At 41.2% G+C, this 19,491-nt stretch overlaps 1 protein-coding gene across 4 annotated transcripts in view; it reads right to left on the reverse strand.

Annotated features, from left to right (window-relative positions):
* Positions 1–6,262: 6,262 nt before the first annotated feature.
* The window catches only part of MID1 (midline 1), a 240,413-nt gene continuing 227,184 nt past the window's right edge, over positions 6,263–19,491 (reverse strand). For all 4 annotated transcript variants that reach the window (XM_003261004.3, XM_003261008.3, XM_003261005.3 and 1 more), the window contains exons 9-10: positions 15,559–15,766; positions 6,263–10,413 (exon numbers count right to left, since the gene is read on the reverse strand). In XM_003261004.3, the coding sequence (XP_003261052.1) occupies positions 10,065–10,413; positions 15,559–15,766 (557 nt within the window). In that variant the 3' untranslated portion in view covers positions 6,263–10,064. The remainder of the gene's footprint in view (positions 10,414–15,558; positions 15,767–19,491) is intronic.

Consider the following 19,491-nt stretch of genomic DNA (forward strand, 5'->3'; position numbering starts at 1 on the left):
ATGTTGGTCAGGCTGGTCTCGAACTCCTGACCTTGTGATCCACCCACCTCGGCCTCTGAAAGGGCTGGGATTACAGGAGTGAGCCACCGCGCCCGGCTTGCCGTTTGTATCTTTCAAGAAACTTGTCCATTCATCTAAGTTGTCAAGATTTTAATATTGTCTTATTATCTTTTTAATGTCTATAGGATTTCTTGAGCGGTTCTCTCATATCTGCTATTGTTAATTTTTGTTTCCTTTCCTTTTCTTCCTGTTAGTCTCTCTAGAAGATTATCAATTATATTGAGATTTTCAAAACTCAGATTTTTATGACACTGATTTTCTCTATTTTTAAAAATTCAATTGATTTCTGCACTTACTCTTAATATTTCCCTCCCTCTGCTTGCTTTGCTTTTAATTTTCTCTTCTTTTTGTAATCACTTATGGTGGAGGCTTAGAAAATTGAAGCACTTCTTTTTCTTCAATAGGATCATTTAATGTGCCAATTTAACTGCATCCTGTACAATTTGACATGTTGTATTTTAATTTTTGTTCAATTCAAAATGTTTTCTAATTTCCATTCTGACTTCTTTTATGACCCAGGGGTTATTTAGAAATTTTTTTTATTTCCAAATATTTGGGGATTTACATATATCTTCACATTATTGATTTCTAATTTAATTCTATTGTCATTAAGGTGTATACTTAGTACAATTTCACATTTTTAAAAATTTGTAGAGCTTTGTTCTATGGCCCAGAATATAGTCTAACTTTCTGAATATTCAATGATTAGTTAAAAAGAAAGTATTCTGCAGTGATCTATAATGTTAATCAGGTCAAGTTTGTTGGAAATGTGGGTCACTTCCTGATGATATTTTTGTCTACTTGCTTTATTGATTACTAAGTGAAGAATGTTGACATCTCCAACCATGACTGTGGATTTATCCTTTCTTCTTCTTCTGTTTCTTCTCCTCCTCCTCCTCCTTCTTCTTCTTCCTCTTCTTCTTCCGCTTCCTCTTCCTCTTCTTCTTCCCCTTCTCCTCCTCCTCCTCCTCCTTTTTGACATTGACTCCCCTCTGTTGTCTAGGCTGGAGTGCAGTGGCACAATCTCTGCTCACTGCAACCTCCACCTCCTGGGTTCAAGCGATTCTCATGCCTCAGCCTCCTGAGTAGCTGGGATTACAGGTGCCTGCCACCACACCTGGCTAATTTTTGTATTTTTGGTAGGGGTGGGGTTTTACCATCTTGGCCAGGCTGGTCTTGAACTCCTGACCTCAAATGATCTACCCACTCTGGCCTCCCAAAGTACTGGGATTACAGACATGAGCCACTGTGCCCAATCTATTTTTTCAAATCTATCATTTTTTGCTTCATGAATTCTGAAGGTGGCTCAGTCCGTTTTATGCTGCTATAACAAAATATTTGAGGCTGGGTAATTTATAAAGAATAGGAATTTATTGGCTTACAATTGTGGAAGCTGGGACATCCATGATCTGGAGGCTGTCATCTGGTGAGGACATTCTTGCTATGTTATCACATAGTGGAAGGCATGCGCACATAGGTGCACACATGTGAGCAAAAGAGAGAGAGAAGGAGGGAGAAAGAAGGGGACTGAACTCACCCTTTAATAACAGACCCACTTCCGTGGTAATGGCATCAATCCATTCATGAGGGAGGAGCCCTTGTGGTCTAATCATCTCTCATTAAGTCCCACCTCCCAATATTGTTGTATTTGAGATTCAGTTTCCAACATATGCTTTTTGCAGGACACATTCAAACCATAGCACAAGGTCTGTTTTTAGATGCATACACTTCAGAGTTGATAGCTTTTCTTGGTGAATTGACCTCTTTATTATGTGATGTCTCTCTTTATCCCTGGAAATGTCCCTTTTTTGGAAGCTTACTTTGCTCTTCGTATAGCCACTCCAGCTTTCTTTTAATTAGTGTTTGGCTATTATATCTTTTTCTATCCTATTACTTTTAACCCATCTATGCCTTCATTATTTAAATTGAGTTTCTTATATATTGCAAATAGCCTGGAGTTGTTCTTGAGTTACTGGATCTTTGGGAAATGTGGATGTGACTAGTTCATTTAAAGGGGCTGAAAAGCAGTAACCCTGGGAACATGGTTAACAGATTCTGAAGTGATGAAGGACACAGAAATTGGCCCATGCAAAGAAGCAGGGCAGTAGCATTGAGTTGGTAATCTGAGATAGGCATTGAGTGGAGTTCCAAGTAGAAATCCACTGCTGCCTGGAAAATCCAGAGATCACCCTGGAAATCAAGTCAGAAGGAGTTCAAGGCCAGAGAACCAAGCTACTGAGGGGAATTAAGGAAGTTGAGATTGTGATACTGCAATGCAGAATAGGGAGTTTGTTTTCTGGAAAACTGGGTGGAGCTACCAATGAGGTAGGGCACTTCTCCAAGACAAAAGCAGATAGTGATACCTTAGAGCCCACCTTATTTGCATGTGAATTATCTTAAAGTGTAGGGTGAGCTGAGCCAGCAAGTAGGAATTTTGTAAGTGCAATTTCCAACTTAGAATTTAGTGACAGAAGCCAGGCAGGAGATGATAAAATACACTAATGGACAGGCTTACTTGCCCAAATTCAAGGTTTTATCTTTATCAGATGACCTGCAGCCACTATAAAGAGAGGACAGAATTTGCTGGAAGGTAGATGTTCTAGCTTTTATTTTAATATTATTTTTTATTTTGTAAAATATAGGATTGCTGCAAATATGGAGCACTTTTTATAAACACAAGTCTTTTAAAAAGAGAATGGTGGATGCTGTGGGCTTAAGAGAAGGTTACACATAAAACTCATTCATGAGAAATTAGAATTTCACTCTAAATTTTTATAGACCACCTACTATATGGCAAATATTGGGCTACGCCAGTCCTGGTCTAAAATTTCAGGGATATTACAGTCTAATGGGGGCAAATAAACAGAAACGGTAAACAAAATATATACAAATGCTAGGTTGCAACAGTGACAACACTATGAAGGGAGGCATAGGTTGCTTTTTAGATCAATATTAGGGGAATTTGGCTTAGGCAGAGAGATCAGGAAATGGTGGTTGAGAGGCCATCTGAAATATTGTCCTTAGTTAGGAAGGTGAGGGAAGAGTGGTCCAAGTGGAGGTTTGTGGCTGACCAGAACATGGCTACAACAGCCAGTGTGGCCAGAGTGCAGGGGAAAAGAGGAGAATGGTCCAAGATGATGCTGAGGAGATATGCAAGCACAGGACCATGGAGGGGCTTATCAGCACCATGGAAGAGTTTCATGGAAGGTAGGTCAGAAACTTGGAAGGACTTTTAGTCAGTGTATGGGGGTTGGGAGTGGGATGAAAATGATGGAACGAGTGTTCCGAAGTGTGCATGATGTGATATAATTCAGAGATTACCTTGGCTGCTCTGGGAGAGGAATTAAAGGAGAAGATGTAGTGTAGATTACAGGTAGACCAGTTAACAGGTTATTTCATCTATTTAATCTGTAGATGTGTGACATGTGAAAGCTCATACTTGGAGGTTGAGTGCGGAAGTAGAGAGAACTCGGCCAGTTAAAGAGATATTTAAGAAATAAAATCAACAGGACTTGGTGATGGACTGGACATGGAGGGTGAGGGAGACATCAAACCTGAACCTTTGGTTTTTGGTTCATGAACATGATCGGCCAGGACGAGGTTTTAAGAAGAGATCATGAATGCAGTTTGGATATGTTGAACTTGAGATGGACTTTAGGCACCCAAAACTGATTACTGCAAAAAATAGGTCAATGTGTGGGCTGAGCTTAGTGGAGAAACCAGACCTAGAGATTTGAATTTGGGAGGCTTCTGCACAAAATGGTGATTGAGTGATGGCATGAATGGCATTGCCTAAGGAAAGATTTAAAAAGCACGAAATGGTCAACACCTCAAAAGCTGCTGTATGTCAAGATGAGGCCAACAAACCATCTATTAGAATACATATTGACGTAGATGCCATTTTTATTTCAGTGAGCACTATTTTGGTTGAGTGAAGACACTGAACTCCCAGTAGAGTGTGGGGGAGTCGATTCTTCACAACGATGGGTGAGAATCAGAAGCAGCGGGTCTGAACAGCCCTTTGAGAAGCTTGACAGAGAAGAGAAGGTAAGGGAGGGCAGTAGTTGGAGGGAAAATAAGATTGGTGAAGAGGTAAGATAAGCATTATTATTTGAAATGCTTTAGTGAAAATGAACAGCTTTTAATGAACATAATAAAAATTGAGCTTCAAGAATAAATAGACTGTGCAAAAGAACCAGTGTTCATTAAATCATTTTTCTTTGCTACTCCTTAATTGGTAATTGGTTTTCGGCCATGACATATTTGTTCGTTAATTGCTCTGCTTCCTATTTAATCATGCTTTAATGATTCTCTTAGGAGAACATGGCTGAAAAAGACCCAAAGAGAGACCCTAATTCCTTTCCATAAATTGCACATTACTAAGATAGAACAATTACAAGAAAGGTTGTTCTATAAGTCCTTAACTCCATTTTTATTTTACATTTTTGAATGTGCATTCCATAGTGAGCATGGTACTCAGGAAAAGGGATTTTTTTAGTCCCACCTCTCCCTTTTTGTCCTCCTATTATAATTGTGAGCAATTGCCTTCTTCAACATATTTCACTTGTGTATTTTTTTTTTAAAGGCAAGATGTGGGCTACCCTGTGGAGTGTATGACATGCCCTTCAAGTTGACTTTGAAAGGTAATTAATTATGGTAGTGTCTGTTCAGTTTCAAAAGTTCAAATTAAATATCCTTCAAAACTCTTATCAAAGGGAATATATTTTACACACCTGTCACTTGTGAGAAATGCTGATTTGAGTCAAAATTAGGAAGGAGGTAAAGCTAACCATTAGAATGCTGGCACACCCACCCTGGTCTGTTGAACGAACCAATCTTCTAATACCCGTTGAGTGGCCCTGTCTTAAGCACTCCATTACTACTTTTCCAGGAGTTCTGTGATTTCACAGAATTTATGGTAAGTCATTGTTGAAAGGACCTTTAAGAGCTTACAGAGGCCCAGACAAGAAGGGACATGGCTGGGCCCTCAGTGTGTAAGGGGATAGTTAGAGAATGCCCTGAGGGCTTTGAGCTGCCAGTCCAGTACTGTGTCCACTACAGTAGGGGTCGGCAAACTACAGTCCACAGGCCAAATCCAGCTCAATGCCTGTTTTTGTAAATAAAGCTTTATTGGAACACAACCACACCCCTTCATTGACATATCCTTTATGGCTGCTTTTTGTCTATAGCCACAGAATTGAGTAGTAACTAGTTCAGTAGTTGCCATAGAGATAGTATGGGCTGCAAACTTAAAGTATTCACTATTTGACCCTTTATAGAAAAAAATGCTGAGCCCTGTGACTTGCATTGGCTGCCAATCCTGGTTGCACTTCAGAATTGCTAAAAGAAAAAAAAAAAAAGGAAAGAAAAGTACAGGCTGCTGAGCCATGCTCTTGACCTTCTCATCCCTAATCTTTCAGGATGGGATCCAGGAATCCTCATTTGCAGAAAACACGGTTTAAATGCTCAGTCACGTTAAGAATCACTGCATTACATCCTGCTCTCTCTAAAGCACATTGCCTTGAAAACACATCTCAGGTGGTAAGTGCCTTTCTATATGGGCTATGAGACTGGAAGCAGCTCCCCAGGGCAGTGCTTCACACACTTTCACTAGTATCAAAATCCCCTGGGGTGACTCCACCCCAAAGATTCTGATCAGCAGGTCTTGGGGGAGGCAGGAGAACTGGCATTTCTAACAAGCTCGCAGGTGATGCAGACGCTGCAGATTCCTGGACCACACTTTGCATAGCGCTGACGAAGACCAAAGGCTTGCATATCTAGTGAGAGACAGTCAGGCCCATGGGATGGGGTTGGGGATATATGTATGGACCAATTGCTAGGATTGTCCTAGATCACACTGTAAAGACTCCCAGTGCTCTGTTCAAATAATCATTGCTCTTCTCTTCCTCACCCCATCTATAAGACTTGAAATCAAGCAAACCTTGTTCTGGGTTTCCACTTCTATACAGGCTTTCTTTTATTGTGTTTTAAAAATTCCCTGGAAAATATTTTGAGTGTTGTAAAAGAATTGTGTTTTGAATAGGGAAAGGCAAATGGTGGATGAGAGACAGTAAAAGAAAATGAATTATATGTCATGAAGTAGTATGAATAAACGGTAGATGTTGAATAAATATTTGTCAACATCATAACTGCAAAAACACAAAATGATGAAAAGGCAACAGAGACAGGCAGAGACAGAGGGTCTTGGTGCCACAAAAATGATTTTATTTTGAACCAGAAAGCAACAGCAATCAAGACAATAGGCAGGGCCAAGGGCTTGGCAGTGTGACTTAAGTACCGGGCATTGAATTTGTCTAGGGGCAAGGAGTGACATAAAGATAATCAATTTTTCATGTCCAAGCCAAGCTCATACAGATGATGATATTTATCAGTGATTCCCATTTACACAGGCTTGGATTGCTTTTCAGATATCAGATTTTTGTAACTATTTTATAAATATTTTTAAAGGTGAAGGAGCCACCGGAGTGTAGGTGAATTGGTGCCCCTCCCCTTTTCTTTTTGGGTGTATCAAGCATATAATCAATCAATGACAGAAAAGTGAAAGGTTTTTATGAGAGTTTTGCATTAAAAGAAAACCAGCGATCAAGTTTCTACACTGCAGCACTGTTGATATTTGAGCATGACAACTCTTTGTGGTCGGGGGCTGCGCTTGCACTGTAGGATGTTTAACGGCGTCCATGACCTCTAGGCACTAGATGCTGGTAGCTTCCCTTCCCCGGCTGCGACAACCAAAAGTTGCCATTGCATTGCCAAATGTCTCCTGGGGGGCAAAATCGAGCCCTGGTTGAGAAGCGCTGTTTTCAAAAACATCCTCCTGCCCCCATCAGTCTTGGTGTGCTTTTTACCATTCTATTAAGGTAGACCAGATGGTCAACTTCCCAACACCAAATGCACATGTATGCCAGCATATATGCGTGTCTCTTTGCAGGTATCATCTGCATGTTCCTGGAGCTGAGATGGAATTCCACGGTCACTGGAGGACGTTAGTTCAGTTCCTCAGCAAGTTTAAGGTCAATATAGCAGTACCGTAATAAAAAAGCCTGTCTGTATTCAAGCTGTTTCTTTTCCTCCAGCAGAAACCATCGTCAATGCAGTCAGTTTTTGAAGTCACTTTCTTTTAAAGCTGGAAAGAATCTTCACCCAGGCCCGCCCTCATCTTAATCCACCATTTAGAGTCCTACTTGAATGATACCGCCAGCAACTTTCAACTTTGGATCCAGATTTCTTTATTCGTATCCACCAGGAAGAGAGGTACCATGTTTCTGAGTTCTTTTATGAGCACTCGCTACATAATTTGCAAGGCCCAGTGCAAAGTGGAAATGCAGGCCCCTTGTTCAAAAATTATTAAGAATTTCAAGACAGCAACAGCAGAGCTTAGGGCCCTTCTGAACTCCTGGGCTCTGGGCATACCCATGACACCAGACCTGGCAGTCTTGGTTGGTGCTGCATTGATTTTGTTGTATTAATTTAATTGGCACTGCCATCTCTTTTGCCCCTGTATCGCAGTGTTTCTTGTGGTGAGGACCTCAAATAATAAAATACTGTGACCTCAATCAGTTTAAAGAGAATGCAAAATTACACTGCAGCAAATTTTTACAGCATACATTTTTTAGACTTTCAAAAAAAATTCACACGGGAATCTTTTCTACATCATTATAGTAATTAAACACGGTGGCCTTTCACCATATACATATTTTCCTGTAAATATGACAACCTGGAACTAGTAACTGCTACTATCCACAATGCTTTTAAGTTAGCCAAGAGTGAGACTTCCACAACAAAATTATGACATAATCTCTCATGTCCTTATAAAAATAGCCAAAACATACCCTAAATGGCTTACTGTGAAAATTTGAGTAGTAACTTCTTAATATTGAAAAACATTATTTTCATGGAAATATTGTCCTTCTACTAAGTAAGTGTTTTATGTTAACATCATAAGGCAAACTGTAGCATTTATTGGTACCTGGAGACCATGATTTTAAAAACTCAGAAGCTGAGTTTTAGACCCTTTTATTTAGAACCTGTTAGTGTACAAAGTGCATTAAAATATCCATTATCCAGTTACCCAAAATGTGTGTAAAAATTACTGAGACAACCCTTTCAGTTTATTCAGAGAAGGCAAACACACATTGCTTTTATATTGTAATAAAAAGAAAAACCTATAAGGTTTCCAGAGAAAGATTGTTTTTTCCATTGAGGTGTCCATCTTTTAGATGTGAAATTGTCTTAGGTATCTATCAAAATATTCATCTGGGTATAAATAATATAGTAAATATATAGAATCTATCTGTTAAGAAAAAGGAGAGTGTCTGCTAGGGAAGAGGATGGAAGGACCCAGGAAGCTGGCTTGGCCTCCCTTGAAATCCAGATTTGCAATCACATGAGCTTTGGCCACGTGATGCTGAAACAATGAGTTCATTGACTTATTTCAGGGAGGCAGTTGGTTGATTTGGCTAAAAACAAAATAACTAAAAACAATGTCTAAATCCACTAGTCTGTTCAGTCAAAATGGCTGACCCAGTATCCCAGGTAAATATTTTAGCAATTGAAACCATTTATAGAGGTCATGCCCTTCATCAAACTAGAACCAATGCCAGAGTTCTGGTCCAAGAACTGCTCAAGAAAGCCTTAATTCATGGACCATTCCAACGCATCAGATTGGCATGCAAAGAATCCCAGCTGACATTTTATAAGCAGGTTCCTGAATAACAAGTTTGAATTTTTTTTTTTTTTGGTCTTACAACTCTATTGTAAACTATACTAGACTATAGAGGGACTTCTGCATCTTTCAAGATGTGTTTAATAAAGGTCTGTTTATAATAACTTTTGAGGCATGTATCTAGTAAATAGTACTTTATACAATGTCCCTTGTCATTACCGACTCATAAATATTAAGTGTTTTTCAGTGACTTATGTTTGGATGTGGTAGTGGTGATCAGGGTCATGTGCTGATGTCCTGGAGAGCAAAATCAATCCAAAGTGGTGCTGCTATTTGTGACAGAACATGTTTATTTACTCAGCCCCAGAGACAAAAGGAAAATTGATATGGGGGAGGGGGAAATAGGAGAACTATTAAATGTGTGAAGAAATTTCACAGGTCTAAAGGAACTATTAAAAGGAAGGATAAAGTAGATTCTATACCATAAAACAGAATCCTACCTCTGATAAAAGACAAATCAGCCTGCATTTTTGAATAATCAATAGGATTCAAAATGACTATTTTCAATTGCAATCTCATTCTTAATGTTCTTCAGAACCCTTAACCCTGAGAGAAACAGGGCAAAATGTGGCCAAAAGGATTCAGAACCTTTCTTTCCAACATTATCCCATCAGCTATCAGAAGGGAAAGATTTAGCCACGGCAAGGTCCGAGGTCCAAAATCAATTCTTTTCATTCTCTGTCTGTCTTGCTCTCCATTTTAGTTGATCTGATACAACTTTTCGACATCACTATTAAAACACTTCAAATTAAACCAGAGTAAGAAAGCCCGTTTTCTCCCCTACTAGGTTCAAACACATCCTGTTATGCACCATCGAGGTGAAAAGACCTACCATGGGATCATTATGAGATATTAGGTAAGAAGGTGAATAACATACAAAACTACGAAAGTGTTTTTTGTTTTTTTTTGCAAGCCCATAGATTGTGATGAAATAGTTGTAAATAGCTGATAAACTTATGGGCCTCTTAATGTGCAAAACCAAGTACTTCCTAAAAGTTGTAATCCTGATTATGTTTCTCTTATAAATAATCTATAGATTTTCCTCTAAATACAAAAAAATTAAAGAAATTATTAAAGCCCGTACTTAATACAAGACACAGTAAAAGGAGAGGAATCTCTTGTTTTGAGCCCTATCTGAGCCGATTTCTGGACACTTTTGGTGAGATTTCATTACACTCATGAAGCCTGTGCTTTCTCAGTCCCCTAAATAGTGGCCTGAACCTTATTGTTCCCCAGAAAGCAGCTCCATGTGGCCAGGTGCTCACGGCAGCTGCTCTGTGCAGTCCAAATGGTCTGGGATAGGAAGCCCAGTGATAATCGTCATACACTTGTTCCACACGGTGAAGGTGGGGCAAACAGGCTGCGCAAATGCGACGTCGAAGGTGTAGAGGTGGATAGAGTTCAAAGCATCATAAAAGGCGATAGAGCCGTTATCATAGTCCAGCAGGATCCCCACGCGCCGGAGGTGGGGGGCAGGCTCAATGGGGATTTCCTTGCTATTGTGTCTCACCACCCAGTTATTGTTGCAGCGGCAGAGCGCCCAGGAAGCAGAGTTCTTCCCAATCCATTCATGCTTCGGGGCTGATTTATAAGCAAGACCAATGGCATACCTGCAGAAACAAAACAGCAACAACAAAAACAATGAGCCATGTTGCACATGCACGTTAAATCTGTTCTGTGGTCCTCAGGGGTTATAAAAACATGATCATTTGTTGTCCCCGTTCATTTTCTTTAAGTGAAAGCTTGGCAAGAACCCCAACATCTGTGTTCATCTCCTTCCCTCCCAAACATATAGTGGGTGGAAAGAAGCGTCATACTTACCCACATTTCTGTTTTCAGCTCAAACACTACAGAGAATTTGAACTTTGCGTTTTGCTCTTTTTTTCACTCTTACAAAAATCTACACGATGTATTCGCTAGACCAGTGCTGACCAAAAGAATTTTCTTCAATGATTGAGATGTTCTGCTCTTCTCGATATGATAACCACAAGCCACATATGGCTACCGGGAACTTTAGTTGTGGCTGGTGAGACTGAGGAACTGAACTTTAAATTTATTTAATTTTCATTAAGTTAAATAATTTAAATAGCTGCATGTGGCTCATAGCTACCATACTGGACAGCACAACCCTAGACTTCTCCTTTTGACCTTCTTTTAATTTTTCACTTAACACCATGTCTGTCATTTTCTGATTCTGAATGCACTTTGCCAAGGGCAAGCACAGAAGATGATTCCCATTTGCAGGGATAAGTCCTTTGTCATTACTCAGCCCCAGTTTTCTCATGTATACCACAGGGACAATGATAGTCTCCGTCTTGCAGTGTTATTTTAAGGAGTAAAGGAGAGAATACATGTTAAGTCCTAGGCACAGGACCTGGCATGTAATATTCAGTAACTGCTATTTTATTATTATTGCCTGATGGCACATACTAACAATAAGTACCAGAATCAGAATTTGAACTTAGGATGACTCAAAACCCACAAACATGAACTACATTCTACAATGCCATCCGTAACCAGAAATTGTGCAGTTCATCACTGCCAAGAGCCTTTCTGATTATATTTCCTACTATACTGAAAAAAAATTCTGAACGTGTTTGAGCAGACGGATCTTCTGGTTACTCTAAATGTTCTCTCGCTGCTCAAAAAAATCCAAAGAATGCTTTCTACACTGTTCTAAGCTTCTTAATCTCTTTTTACCCCTCTGAGGCATGCCTCTGTAATATTCATCGTATTTCAGTTAGTTATTAAGATAAACAAAACCCATCACTCTTAATAAAGAGTAAATGACTCACAGTTGAACTTTTAATATGTTACAGCAGAAACCAGTCTAATTGGATATTAACATATGGTACCTTACCCAATGCAGAGAGAAAAGTTTCATGGGTCTTTAATAAAATGACATTCTTTAAAAAAATCATACTGGACTTAAAATACAATCACTTTAAGAGTGGTGTGTTTAAAAAGAAAATTAACATAACATGCCATCACTAAATCCAAAAGAAGGATGGAATTGATAATCTGCCAAGCCCAGTGTGCAGGCCTGTCTGTCATCAATGTTGCATCCTCTCTTCCCTCGCGTCCATCCTCTCCTGCTTATGAGGAGAATCCAAGTTGCATTTCCCAGAATCTCCTATCCTGTAGGAGTCTGGGTCAGGCTCTGCTATTGTGGTGCCTTTGCACAAGATCCAGAAGTGCTTAGAGGCGGGGAAACACTCTTTCCTGATGGCAGACAGTAGACGTGCAGTTGGTGGAAGCTTCTAGATGAGCGCCTGAGTACACCTGCCTTGTGCTGTGGGCAACTTTGCAGCAGCTACAGTTCATCATGACTCCGTGAACTAGGGCAGCAGACTCCCTGACTTCATGCCCCAGCCCTTCCAGGGTCCTGTAAGCTTCTGGCTCCCTTCTTCTGTGGAGTGCATCAGGGGTCTCAAATGTCATCTGTTCATTTGATACACTGATGATATGGTTTGGCTGTGTCCCCAGCAAATCTCATCTCGAATTCCCACATGTTGTGGGAGGGACCCGGTGGGAGGAAATTGAATCATGGGGGCAGGTCCTTTCAGTGTTGTTCTCGTGGTACTGAATAAGTCTCACAAGATCTGATGGTTTTAAAAAGGGGGAGTTTCCCTGCACAAGCTCTCTTTTTGCCTGCTGCCATCCATGTAAGAAAGACGTGACTTGTTCCTCCTTGCCTTCTGCCATGATTGAGGGCTTTCCCAGCCACATGGAACTGTAAGTCCATTATAAACCTCTTTTGCAAATTGCCCGGTCTTGGTTATGCCTTTATCAGCAGCATGAAAACAGACTAATACATACATTTTGGAAAGGTTTTCATTTTGCAATTGTCAGTATCTCCCACCCCCCAAAATGTTCTGTATACCCCAGTGAATACCATTTCCATTTTTCAGACAATTTGGAACCTGCATTTGCATCACAAAATCACCATATCTGTATTGTTTCCTTCTTGTTGTGGCACAGCATTTTTATTTTTTATTACTTTGATGTTTATTTCCCATTTGAACCTTAACTGAACCCTATGAAATAGCTGTGGCAGGTATGGCTGACTACATGTGGCAAATAGAAACAGAAGATTAAAATTGGGAGCAAAATCCAGAGTTGTATGCTGCCCCCACCCCTTCTGGTCTAATAATCTTTGCATGAACCTGTTATTACTCGTTTAGTTAACACCATTTCATAAAACACCAAGTGCACATTGGCATTAGAGAGTAAGAAAATAACTAAGTGTATAGTCCATTAAGCAAAGGAAAATACCATTATAGTATCATTAATCTGTGAAACTAGGTACATATTTCCATTGAGCTTGAAAGGTGCAGGCAGAATGTAATGTTCCATTAAGTTACGCAGTGAGACACGGAGAATTCAAAGTATAAAAATTATGTCTCTCAGAGCAATGTTAACATGCCCCATTGCACAGATCATAATGTACACATCAATTTAAAGTCCAGACTATATTTCATAAGCAAATATATGTCATTAGCTGTTGCAAATCAAGATGTCACAGGCATTTAATCGTAGGGGGTGCCCCTTCCTTGCTAATACCCCCCAGGAAATGTAAAGTGACTTTCTACATGAAGATTTTTCTGAAATTGACACAGTCAGGTTTGTAAAGATTAATTGTGTAGCAATTAATTTTAGAATTTCTTTTCCCCCTCATGAGTTAGTTTTGACATCTGGAGGGTGTTTTCAAGGTAATGCTGATCTGTGTTTATATAACTGAAGTGGTCTGATGGAATTTTGCAAATTATTCATCAATGGCAATGAGATCATAATGATCAGGTTTCATTTATCATAAATAATTATTAATAGAGTAATAATCATTTAGACCCTGGATTCTATCCCAGATTAATACAGCACATTAATTAACTAGAAACATTTGCTTTTTTGTACCTGCATCCATTGTGTTTTCCTTTGTGCTTTAATTTTGCCCCACTGCAGCTAAACATTGCAAACGCCAATCTAGCCCAGAGCCTAGTGGGGTGAAGGATTTGTCCTCCATCCTCTGGCAGGATGTTGGAACAGAAAAAGCTTCTAGGCAAAGAGAATTATGAGGATAACAACAAAGGAAAACCTACTCGCCCAACCAATATAGTATGTACCATTATTGGGAGAGACGGTAAGCTTACGATTCACTTCTTAGATTTTTGGCTAATTTCTACCTGCAATATAAGGGACTCAGACATGTCACATTATTTGCATAGGTTTGAATTGAAAGGTTTTTTAATATATAAATAAGTGTTTTATCATGCTTATATTGAAAGAAACACTGTTATACTCACCATCTTCAGGCTATGCAATTTTGAATGTTGATTTTATTTTTTAAAGCAAGGATTCAGCTATCACTCATTAAGTACACTATCATAAACCCTAGAGAGTAATTATAGCATTTCAAAAATATACCACCCTTTTGTGAATAGCAGCAGAGCATGGTGGTTAAGAGCAGGGAACAGCAAACTACTACCCAGGGGCCAACTCTGGCCCTCTGCCTGTTTTTATAAATGAAGTTTTATTGGAACGCAGCCATGTTCATTTGTGTAGGTGTTGTCTGTGGCTGCTTTCCCACTACAACAGAAGAGTCGAGTATTAGTGACAAAAATCATTTGGCGTGCAAAACCAGAAATATTGAATCTCTGGCCCTTTACAGATAATGTTTGTGGACTGCTGGTTAAGAGCCTGACCCTTGACTGCGGACTTGCTGACTCTGCCACCTGTGAGCTTTGTAACTCTGTGATCTTCAGCATATACCTCAGTCACCTCATCCGTAAAGTGGATAATATTAGCACCTACCTTTGTAGGGATGTGAGGCTGAATAAATGAGTTGACATCTGTAAAATGCTTAGACTAGTGCCTGGCACATACTTGCACCATATAAGGGCTTGTTAAATAAAAATAAAACAGCTCCCTTTTTGATCAATAGCAAGCAGGCATTTGTGAGACAGACGGTCAAAGGGGTGCAGTTTGTGGCTGTGGATTAGGCAAGGTTAACTTTGTGAGGTTAACTAATTCCAATGTAATTGTGTCCTGACCTTTGCCCTTATTCATAGAGAACTCAGTGGGCTAAAGTCACTGGGCTGGATCTAACAGGCCTTTTGAAATTATTCCCAGCCTATGATCACTGCTTCACCCCCACCATTCAGCCCTTAGCTATTTGCACTAATTGGCCCAGTCTAGAACCATAAAACATACAAGGCAACGGAAATTAGTTTTGTATAATGATGAAGAGTGACGTTTTAAAGTAGGGAATGGCAAACTTTTTCTTGAAAGGACCAGAAAGTAAATATTTTTGGCTTCGTAGACCATATGATTCTCTATTAACTACTCGACTCTGCTGTTGTGGCTCAAAGGCAGCCATGGACTATATGTAAAAAAATGGACCTGGCTGTATTCCCATAAAACTTTATTTGCAAAACCAGGTAGCAGGCCAGGTTTGGCTCATGGGCTGTGGTTTGCCGACCCATGTTTCATGACATGAAAGAGCAGTGTTAGCACGGTATAGCTCTTCCAATGACCAGAGCTCTATAATCTTGAACAGAGAACCCACAGATGTGGTTATTAGTAATATATGGTGGTTGTTTGGGGGTGTTTGTTATGCAGCATTATCCTAGCAATAGCTGACTAATACAACTTTTCTGCACTTTATTCTTTAAGATGCATTTCAGTATGGGTTGACTCTCTAAGTACAGAGTGAGATGTGCCTTTTTATAACTGCAGGACAATAGATATAAGTTGCCTACCATGTGCTTCCACTTATGACCACTTCCCAATAATGCCGGCCACTATCAATAAACACATTTCCAGCTACTCCATAGCTCCCCTGGCTGGTGAAGCGTTCAGGTGTGTGACTCTTCTTGGATGATGACTCATCACGTTCTACTGTCAAGTTATCATGGGACACCTTCAGTTTTCGATGAGCAGATTTGGGATCCAGTTTAAATGGTTGGCCTGAAAACAAGTTGACAAAACAGAAAAAGGAAGAGGAAGAGGATTGTTTATTTTATCATAACCAATAGCATATTTTCAAAATCAGATTTAAAAGACAGGAACAAGCCAGCCCTCCCTGAGTCATGCCTCCTATCACAAAGTGGTATCTTATATTTTAATAGTAATTTAAACGTTACAAGCAACTTTCAAAGACATTTGCTTGCAAAGTTTTCATAATATTCAAAAGACAATAGAGAGCAGCAACTCTGTGTATAGTATAGTACACAGTAAGAGTGAATAAGAACATGTTCCTGCCTTCATAAGCTTTCATAAGGTAGGGATCCAGTGGTGGCATGCCAACTATTCAACAACAGCATGGACAAGGCTTAGCCAGAAAACACAGTGTGAGCTAGCTTCATGGATTCCAGGTGTACACAAGCAGCACAGGTACTGTCAGGCCTCTGAGCCCAAGCTAAGCCATCATATCATCCCATGTGACCTGCATGTACACATCCAGATGGCTGGTTCCTGCCTTAACTGATGACATTCCACCACAAAAGAAGTGAAAATGGCCTGTTCCTGCCTTAACTGATGACATTGTCTTGTGAAATTCCTTCTCCTGGCTCAAAAAGCTCCCCCACTGAGCACCTCGCGACCTCCACTCTGCCAGCCAGAGAACAACCCCCCTTTGACTGTAATTTTCCTTTACCTACCCAAACCCTATAAAACAGCTCCACCCCTATCTCCCTTCGCTGACTCTCTTTTCAGACTCAGCCCACCTGCACCCAGGTGAAATAGACAGCCATGTGGCTCACACAAAGCCTGTTTGGTGGTCTCTTCACATGGATGCGAGTGAAATTTGGTGCCGTGACTCGGATCGGGGGACTTCCCTTGGGAGATCAATCCCCTGACCTCCTGCTCTTTGCTCCGTGACAAAGATCCACCTACAACCTCAGGTCCTCAGACTGACCAGCCCAAGAAACATATCACCAATTTCAAATCCGGTAAGTGGCCTCTTTTTACTCTCTTCTTCAACCTCCCTCACTATCCCTCAACCTCTTTCTCCTTTCAATCTTGGTGCCACACTTCAATCTCTCCCTTCTCTTAATTTCAATTCCTTTCATTTTCTGGTAGAGACAAAGGAGACACATTTTATCCGTGGACCCAAAACTCTGGTGCCAGTCACGGACTGGGAAGGCAGCCTTCCCTTGGTGTTTAATCATTGCAGGGACACCTCTCTGATTATTCACCCATGTTTCAAAGGTGTCGGACCATGCAGGGACACCTGCCTTGGTCCTTCACCCTTAGCCGCAAGTCCCGCTTTTCTGGGGGAGGGGCAAGTACCCCAACCCCTTCTCTCCGTGTCTCTACCCCTTCTCTGCTTTTCTGGGGGAGGGGCAAGTACCCCAACCCCTTCTCTCCGTGTCTCTACCCCTTCTCTGCTTTTCTGGGGGAGGGGCAAGTACCCCTCAACCCCTTCTCCTTCCCGGCTTTTCTAGGGGGCAAGAACCCCCAATCCCTTATTTCTGTGCCCCAACCCCTTCTTTGCTTTTCTGGAGGGCAAGAACCCCCTCCCCACCCCTTCTCCGTGTCTCTACTCTTTTCTCTGGGCTTGCCTCCTTCACTATGGGCAAGCTTCCACCTTCCATTCCTCCTCCTCCCTTAGCCTCTGTTCTTAAGAACTTAAAACCTCTCAACTCTCACCTGACCTAAAATCTAAGCATCTTATTTTCTTCTGCAATGCCGCTTGACCCCAATACAAACTTGACAGTAGTTCCAAATAGCCAGAAAACGGCACTTTCAATTTTTCCATCCTACAAAATCTAAATAATTCTTGTCATAAAAAGGGCAAATGGTCTGAGGTGCCTGATATCCAGGCATTCTTTTACACATCGGTCCCTCTCTAGTCTCTCTTCCCAATGCAACTTATCCCAAATCTTCTTTCCCTCCCACCTGTCCCCTCAGTCCCAACCCCAAGTGTTGCTGAGTCTTTCTAATCTTCCTTTTCTACAGACCCATCTGACCTCTCCCCTCCTCCCCAGGCTGAGCTAGGTCCCAACTCTTCCTCAGCCTCCACTCCTCCACCCTATAATCCTTTTATCACTGCTCCTCCTCACACCTGGTCCAGCTTACAGTTTCCTTCCATGACTAGCCCTCCCCCACCTGCCCAGCAATTTACTCTTAGAAAGGTGGCTGGAGCTAAAGGCATGGTCAAGGTTAATGCTCCTTTTTCTTTATCCCAAATCAGATAGTGTTTAGGCTCTTTTTCATCAAATATAAAAACCCAGCCCAGTTCATGGCTTGCTCAGCAGCAACCCTGAGACGCTTTACAGCTGTAGACCCTAAAAGGTCAAAAGGCCGTCTTATTCTCAATATACATTTTATTACCCAATCTGCTCCTGACATTAAATAAAACTCCAAAAATTAAATAATTCCGGCCCTCAAACCCCCAACAGGATTTAATTAACCTCGCCTTCAAGGTGTACAATAATAGAAAAAAGTTGCAATTCCTTGCCTCCACTGTGAGACAAACCCCAGCCACATCTCCAGCACACAAGAACTTCCAAATGCCTGAACCGCAGCAGCCAGGCTTTCCTCCAGAACCTCCTCCCCCAGGAGCTTGCTACAAGTGCCAGAAATCTGGCCACCAGGCCAAGGAATGCCTGCAGCCCAGGATTCCTCCTAAGCCTCGTCCCATCTGTGCGGGACCCCACTGGAAATTGGACTGTCCAACTCACCTGGCAGCCACTCCCAGAGTCCCTGGAACTCTGGCCCAAGGCTCTCTGACTCCTTCCCAGAACTTCTTGGCTTAGCAGCTGAAGACTGACGCTGCCCAATCACCTCGGAAGCCCCCTAGACCAACACGGATGCCAAGCTTTGGGTAACTCACACAGTGGAAGGTAAGTCCGTCCCCTTAATCAATACGGAGGCTACCCACTCCACATTACCTTCTTTTCAAGGGCCTGTTTCCCTTTGCCTCCATAACTGTTGTGGGTATTGACGGCCAGGCTTCTAAACCTCTTAAAACTCCTCAACTCTAGTGCCAACTTAGACATTACTCTTTTAAGCACTCTTTTTTAGTTATCCCCACTTGCCCAGTTCCCTTATTAGGCCAAGATATTTTAACCAAATTATCTGCTTCCCTGACTATTCCTGGACTACAGCCATATCTCATTACCACCCTTCTCCCCAACCCAAAGCCTCCTTCGCGTCTTCCTCTCGTATCCCCCCACCTTAACCCACAAGTATGGGACATCTCTACTCCTTCCCTGGCAACCGATCACATGCCCATTACCATCCCATTAAAACCTAATCACCCTTACCCTGCTCAATGCCAATATCCCATCCCACAGCATGCTTTGAAAGGATTAAAGCCTGTTATCACTCGCCTGCTACAGCATGGCCTTTTAAAGCCTATAAACTCTCCTTACCATTCCCCCATTTTACCTGTCCTAAAACCAGACAAGGCTTACAAGTTAGTTCAGAATCTGTGCCTTATCAACCAAATTGTTTTTCCTATCCACTCCGTGGTGCCAAACCCATATACTCCCCTATCCTCAATACCTCCCTCTACTACCCATTATTCTGTTCTGGATCTCAAACATGCTTTCTTTACTGTCAGGCCTCTGAGCCCAAGCCAAGCCATTGTATCCCCTGTGACTTGCGCGTACACATCCAGATGGCCTGAAGTAACTGAAGATCGACAAAAGAAGTAAAAATAGCCTTAACTGATGACATTCCACCAT

This window comes from Nomascus leucogenys, chromosome X (assembly GCF_006542625.1).
Source record: "Nomascus leucogenys isolate Asia chromosome X, Asia_NLE_v1, whole genome shotgun sequence".
In the NCBI taxonomy this organism is placed as follows: Eukaryota; Metazoa; Chordata; class Mammalia; order Primates; family Hylobatidae; genus Nomascus; species Nomascus leucogenys.